The sequence below is a fragment of the Lygodium microphyllum genome, chromosome 18 (assembly GCF_053477565.2).
Source record: "Lygodium microphyllum isolate KBCC chromosome 18, Lygodium_microphyllum_v1.1.10, whole genome shotgun sequence".
NCBI classification, from domain to species: domain Eukaryota; kingdom Viridiplantae; phylum Streptophyta; class Polypodiopsida; order Schizaeales; family Lygodiaceae; genus Lygodium; species Lygodium microphyllum.
Genome location: NC_141152.1, coordinates 140,010,322 through 140,017,465, shown reverse-complemented (window position 1 = coordinate 140,017,465; position 7,144 = coordinate 140,010,322). Strand labels below are relative to the sequence as shown.

The following is a 7,144-nucleotide window of genomic DNA, read 5'->3' as shown; positions in this document are numbered from 1 at the left end:
ACCCAAGTTGCTAGTTGGGTTTTTGGAAAAAAAAATGCAATATCATTTTTGGTAGTTTATGTGGTACCTTCATAGAGCCCCATACCAATAAAGCCACAAATCCACCGGCTCGTCCCTGGGAATCAAACTTGGCTTCTCAATCAACACACAGAGATGCCTTATTGGCTGCTCTAATCATTGTTGGGTGAGTTATCATCCATGAAAAGGTCAAATGCAGCCTTCCCAACCACAATGCATCGTGTGTGCGGGGATATTGTGACTATGTGACTGCGGTCCATGGCTGGGGGTGAACAGGCCCCTAATATTGGAGGCTACCTTAGAAGCTTGGACCCGTGAAGGCACGAAGAGCAGGGTGACGTGTCAGTGGTAGGGGAGGAGGGACCTCCACGTGGCAGTCCCTGAGAGAGAGAAGAGACAGGAGGGTCTAATCTCAGAAGAAGAAAGGAAGCAGAAGGAGAGGGAGAAGAGGTGTGCTTTGAACCCACAAGGGGGAAAAGAGTAACCGAGAGGAAAAGAGAGTGAAGAAAGAAGAAAAGACAGGGGAGGGGTTTTCTCTCTCTCTCTCTCTCTCTGTGCGCCTCTCTCTCTCTCTCTCTGGGCGCCTCTCTCTCTCTCTCATATACACTGAAGGATGGATATTAGTACTAGTGAATTGTGGGCCTCTTTCCTGTCCGCCACAAAGGGGCGTTTCGCTTTGCATTCAGGTTGGTGCTTCTCGCGCAAGTCTCACTTTGCTTCCCCCCCACAAAATTCAACCCATTCGTGGTATATATTACATACTGCTGTGCTTCTAGGGTTCTTGAAACCCTCAGAGAGAGAGAGAGAGAGAGAGAGAGAGAGAGAGAGAGGGTCTGTACCTCTTCCTTCAGCCCTAAAGAGCCCATCTTTCTGCTCACAAAGTCTGAGCTTTGGATACCCTCCATTCCTTTTCCTTGCCTTTCCTCCCCTGGTTCCCCTTTCTGCTGCTTATGCCAAACCCTTCAATCCATTCATTAATCCTTGAGTTTTCATATTTGGAGTTCCATTACAGCTACCATTCCTGCTATTCCAAAATTTTTTGTTTTCTGTTTGTCCCACTGGATTGCAGAAAAATTCCCTAATTTCAACACAAATACTTCATTCATTTGCTGCCATGGATGTCCAATGGATGCACAATTTCTTGGGCCTTCTCCAGTGTGATACACAACCTTGCAGTACTAGCGCCCCTCTCAACTCAAGTGCTGTTCTCATCCATTCTAATACTAGTTTGTAGTAGTCTTTTGGGCAAGAGTCTCTTTTCTTTTCGAGAGGGCTAGCTCCCCGTCTTTTGTTTCTCTTGTTCCTTAATCCATTCTGACATGTTCCTGTAATTCCTGTTTGGTCAATTCCAGATCGGCCTTTAAGCTTGGATGACATAGAGGGAGATGACGATTTGCGAATCGAATTCTCTTGTCCTTTCTGTTACCTGGAGTTTGATATAGGTACACTGTGCTCCCACCTAGAGGACGAGCACTGCCTTGAGTCCAGGACTGCAGTAAGTATACTTGGATTTCATTGGTTGGTCACTGGCATTATTATGATGCTCCTATGCAATTTCATGATAGGTGTCAATGTGATTCACTTTGCATCATGCTGCAGGTATGCCCAGTTTGTGCAGCAAAGGTTGGTACAGATGTTGTTGGGCATATCACCCTTCAACATGGGCATTTGTTCAAGATATCCTTTCCCTATGCAAGTTTTTAACTCTTTCTTGTCTAAGCCTTGTGTTTGTTAAGATAATTGTGCTTTATTGAAATGTGAGTGGGATGCTGGATTCTTTGACTTACCTGATAAACATGGAGCGCAGAAGAAAGCAGCGGAAGGCAACAAATTCAGCTAGTTCTCTCTTTTCTCTAGTAGGTAAGTGGTCCTCAAAAGATTCCTTTTTGAATTCCGCCGGTAATTATATTATCTGCACTTAATCCTTGCTTCACACTTATTTTCATTCTGTTGCACGATATATGCTTCTGAGGTCTCTAACAATTTGTACTATTTTGCAGCCGTTGAGGAATCTCACATAAGGAGTTTGTGTTCTACAGGGCAACTGGATGCCAAGTATGTATGCCCCTCGGGGAGTTTTTGTTGTCACTTGTTGTGTTAACATTGCTTTAAGTTTTCTTCCCTGTGGAATATTTTACATTATGTATTTGACTCATTGCAAGGTCCTATGTGTAGCTACGTTAGTGATAAAAACACACTGGCTGTTACTTGAATAATTAGGCAGGCTATGTCCATTGTGAACAATTTGGTGCAATGTCACACGGGCTATTGCTTGCAGTCTTCATGACAGGTTTAGGTGTGTAAACTTAGGCTCAGGTCCATTTGAATAAAAAGTTAAATGTGAACTTAGAACTTAGAACCTTAGGCCTAATAATGTTGATTCTTATGTAGATTTGTCAAAATCTCAGATTGGGTTGTATTGAGTTCATGAGGTGAATTGGTTTAGAACACGAGGATCAAAACCTAAGGCATCATCTTTTGATTTAAGAAAAAAACCTCTAGTGTGTTGATTTTACAGTTGGAGCTCAACCTTGCTCACCTCATTTGGTTAGCCTCCCAGCTGAATCCCAAAGTGAGCCAAGTTCAAATAGAGCATGGGATGTAAGAGATTTGTGACTTTAGACCATAACCCTCAATCATCTTTAGACCATCCATTTCCAGTTTGGTGGGCTGGCAAGTTTCCCTTTCTTTGTCCTTTGTGCTAAAGGGAATGATTAATATAGTAGTTGATTAAATGGGTAACAGTTTTAGGAGTTGTGTGTTGGGCAAGTTATTTAAAGGGGTTACTGTCAGGTAACTTATGCATTTCGGCTATTTTAACTCCACAAATATAGACACAAAAATAATTATTCAGAGAAATAGATATTTTACATGGTGGTAGAACAAATGCCCACAAATCTCCTATAAAAAGACCAGCTACAGGCGCACACACACACACACACACTCTCTCTCTCTCTCTCTCTCTCTCTGTGAACATTCCCTCACTTTCATTGCTAGCTGTCCATCACCTTCCTTTATCATCTCTCCCCTCCTGGTTGTTGCTCTCCCTGCCTGCTGTCCTTGGCAGCCTGCTGCTGCCTCTGCTGCTGTCCTGATTTGCAGATGTTGCTGCCAGCCCACTGAAGCTGCCGCTCTGGCTAGAGGACCTGTTGCCACCATCTATCAGCATGTTACCTGCTGTTTGAAGCATGCCTTCATCAGCAAGAGGTGTTACTGTCTCTGTTTTCTGCAATGCAGCCTGTGTTTTCACCTAACAGGTTGACTGCTGACAATGTCTGGGTTTTCTGCAACGCAGTCTGTGTTTTCAACTGACAAGTGGACTGCTGACATCATTATCACCTCCATTCTTTAATTGAGATTGGGCTGCACTTCAGCTTGTGGTTAGGTCATCATCAAGGTGCCCTGGAAAGACATTGAGGTTGATGTCGATTGTACTAATCCCTAACCATAAAGAGGAGAAATAACTGAATGTAGTCCCCAAAAGCATGTCATTAGCATGGATTCCCCATCTTAAGGCTACACCACCAAAGTGTCCCCTCGCATGAGAATAGATGAGAAGTAAAGACTACTCTTTGTCGAGTGTCCCATCAAGAATCTAAAAGGCAAATCAGCCCAAGATTTTAGACTACTAGACCTTGTCGATGTTGTGGAAAGCCACATTTTAGTAAGTAAATAAAATTAAAGAAAACTTCCCTTTTGTTTTACACTTCCTCTTTGGCATTGGAGAGTCATGAGGGATGCCAACACTACTAGGGCTAGAAAGCTGAAGAGAAGGCCTTCTCCTTTGCCACAAGGCCCAAATCGGAGTTTGAGTTGGAAGACAATGATGACTTGTTGGAGTCTTTACCCTCCTCCTCTTCCTCCTTCCAGTGTGCTCCGAGTTTCTTGCAACCCTTTTGAAATGCCCCTTCTTGCCCATTGATAGTCCACATTTCTCTTCTTCTAGTTGTCCTTATTTGAAGCTGTGAAAGTTGTTTGCTTATTGTTAGACCAAGATGGTAACCTCCCTTGCAAATGCAAAGAAGCCTCATGCTCAAGTAACATAGAGGTTATTTAGTCAAAACTTGTAGATGTCACTTTAGTTTGGGCTTGTATGGCACTAGCCACCCTTCAAACTTTACCTTCCTTGCAAATGCAAACAGGCCTCATGCTCAAGCAACATAGAGGTCATTTGATCAAAACTTGTAGGTGTCATTGTTCTTTGGGCTCATAGGGCATTAGCCACCCAATCAAACTTTGGAGGTAGGTGGTAGAGGATAGTCCCCAAAGATGGGCTTTGATTGTCCTCACAAGATGGGCTGTGACAATTGGGAGATTCTAAGTTTTGAAGGTGATCCCATAGTTGTGTCACCTTGAGAAGGACTGATTGTATCGTATCAGTTGTGTCGAACTTGATATTCGGTAGTTGACCATAGAGGGTCACAGCTTGCATGGTCGATGGGGCCTTATACGTAGGTGTAATATCCCGCACACCTCGGAGGATGTCTAGCAGAAGGTAACTGTCAGATGGACCTCTTTGGAGATGCATCAAAGAAGAGTAGATTATGCTTGGGCATTGTCACTTTACCAAGTAAGAACTGCTTTCTGATGATTGTCTTCGCTCCAATCATTTGGAATAGGAGAGGGTTTCCAAGGATGCAAGGTCATGCCTGAAATGATGCATGAGAGATGCTCGTGTACAAGCCTAGCTTTCATAAAAACACTCTGGATGAGAGAGTGAGGTCCCTTAAGCTTATCATCAGTGTTGCAGTGCAGAGCAGCCTGACTCCAGAGACACAAAAGGATAGATCACAAATGTCAGTTGTCGTGCTTGTTCCCATCAGAGATAATGACAGCAAAGCACAATCTGATAGAGTGGCCACTTCTGCCGCAAGTAGAACAGAACCCTCCAAAAAGTGGAGATACATTGTATATAAATCTTGGAATGGTTTTTATTTGCTTCTTAACAAGCTCCAGGTACAAGCAGCAGTGGTGCTACAGGCAGTGCAACACTGCATGAATGGTTCAAAGGATGGATTTCTGAACTGGTGCACAATGGAGTTGCCAGCGCATGAACCAGCATGGGGCAGCACTACAACAGTAGCTTGAACAGGACAGTAGGTCACAAAGTCAGACAAAATCTTTAACAGAGTAGCACCAAATGTGGATCAGCACCAAAAATTCTACTGTGTAAAAGCCATAACAACAAGATGTCCACTCCAGCAGCTGGAGTGGGTTGAATATAGCTCTGTATGTCTCAAACAGTAGCAGAACAGCCTCTGTACAGAAGCTGCAGGCTGTAGGGGGGAGAGAAGACACTGTAGAAGTGCAGACAGACCAGCAGTGCAGATTAATGCAGTGAGGATGGTCACCAGATTTGTTCTGCTGTTGAAAAATGCAGTATAGGAAGCTAGAGGTCTTAATACTGGACTGGAATGAGGGAAGCACAGCAGCCTCAAGCACTAGAAGGGCAATTAACTAACGAACAGGAGAGATGATTGATTATTTGAGCTTTAAGCTTTGTAAGCTGCTTCAGCTTGTTGTTTTTCTCTCATTATTGAGTGATTGCTCATTAGTGATAGCAAGTCTACTTGTTTTTTCTACATTCAAACTCTAGGAATTGGATAGAGCAAGCATGTATCATGTACTTATGAAGTTCTGATAGCACCTTACATCTAAGATTGTCTTGTGCAATTTCAAGTTCACCATTTTGCAGTTTTAGAACTTAAATGCAAATATGTGCAATTGTATGCATATCTTCTCTGAATCAAATTCTGTTGTTGCAGTTTGGATTCTCGTGAAGAACGAGAACTCAACTCGGAAGTGGCAATACTTAAAGCAAAGTTCATGCAGGGGCTTGTTCTTTCTACTATCTTCACAGATGATTAATGAACAAACTTAGGTTGGAGCCTTTGTGCGGTTCCCAGGATGTGTCTCTGAATTTTTGAAGAGCTTGCAGCAGTCAAAAGATCTGTTATGCATCATCCTGAACATTTGTGGTCAAGACTGGCATTTCCATTCTCCAAGCTATTTGTTTGGGAGCTGTCTTTCGACCATCAGCAACCTCAAACAGATAATAAGGAATACATGCACTTTCTTATGAAGTATGGCTAAAGGAATTTCAGAGCACCTATGTTGTTGCTCTCTTATACATGTACACTGTACAGTATAGCATTTCACTTGACCAAAGAAGGAGAATCATCTCTTCCCAAGTAAAGAAGAAGTTTGTTGTATCTTAAAAGAACAGTACAGTAAATTGCTTCTATAATATACCCAATATTTCTAGTGTCTCCATTTCCAGGCTGTAGTAGTATATGGGGCAATTATACAAGTTTGTTATCTAGTAGGTATGAAGGTTTCTCTTGTGCTCTTGATTGTGCCGATTTTTTGATTATGATTATTCAGTTTTTAAACTGTATTCACACAATGTCCACTTTTTGTAGCCTTTATATTCATGCATCCCATTTTGAAAAAGGTAGGGATGGTTTTTGCTTTTCCTTTTCCTTTTTGGCAAAGGTAAAAGAGAGATTAAGTGCTTAGTGGGAGAAAGGAGGTGGTGTTTGTCAAATGCGAACGAGTGATTGGTGTTGGTTGTCATGTATCCAAATGTTATGCGAGTTTATGCTAACATATTACAAGTGCAAGTAAGTTCATTTTCATGGGCAAGAATTGTGAGTTTGCGCAATGAAAAGGAATAGAAACATAGAGAGAGGAACACAGAGAGATTGCAAGAAAAGAAGAATGAAATCTATGAACAAGAAAGAACGTTGAAGCAACTAAGAAAGTGGAAGGAGATTGATGAGTTCTTGCATGTGGCCCACATTGTCAGCGAGGGCACTTAATCAGGTTGATGATGATGGTAGCATAGGAGAGATGGAGGAAGATGGACTCGGAGTGTGCACATGCTTGGAAAGGAGGAAGAATGAATGAATGATTTGTTAATTGAGTGGGGGAGGCTATAAATAGTTGAAAATTCTCAAATTTGGTCGACCTAAAATTTGGGGCAAAAAATATGGTAGGCTAGTATTTAATGACGGTCGGACTAGCATCTAAGCTAATAAAATGCCAAAAGTGCTAAGAAAAATCTTGAAAATAGTAGGACAATGTTTGGTAGGTGAGAGAGACCAATGAATGTAGAAATTCTCGG

General features: G+C 42.3%; 1 protein-coding gene across 2 annotated transcripts; it reads left to right on the top strand.

The window, feature by feature from the left end:
- Positions 1-527: 527 nt before the first annotated feature.
- Positions 528-6,336, top strand: LOC148021447 (protein DEHYDRATION-INDUCED 19-like). Of its 2 annotated transcripts, none has more exons than XM_087699323.1 (6): positions 528-704; positions 1,371-1,513; positions 1,618-1,697; positions 1,817-1,878; positions 2,019-2,073; positions 5,784-6,336. In XM_087699323.1, exons 1-6 carry the CDS (start codon positions 632-634, stop codon positions 5,884-5,886), a joined length of 516 nt encoding a protein of 171 aa, XP_087555449.1. In that variant the 5' UTR covers positions 528-631; the 3' UTR covers positions 5,887-6,336. The 2 variants fall into 2 exon arrangements, with proteins under 2 accessions (XP_087555449.1, XP_087555448.1); XM_087699322.1 differs by lacking the exon at positions 528-704 and adding an exon at positions 730-1,217.
- The last annotated feature ends 808 nt before the right edge of the window (positions 6,337-7,144 follow it).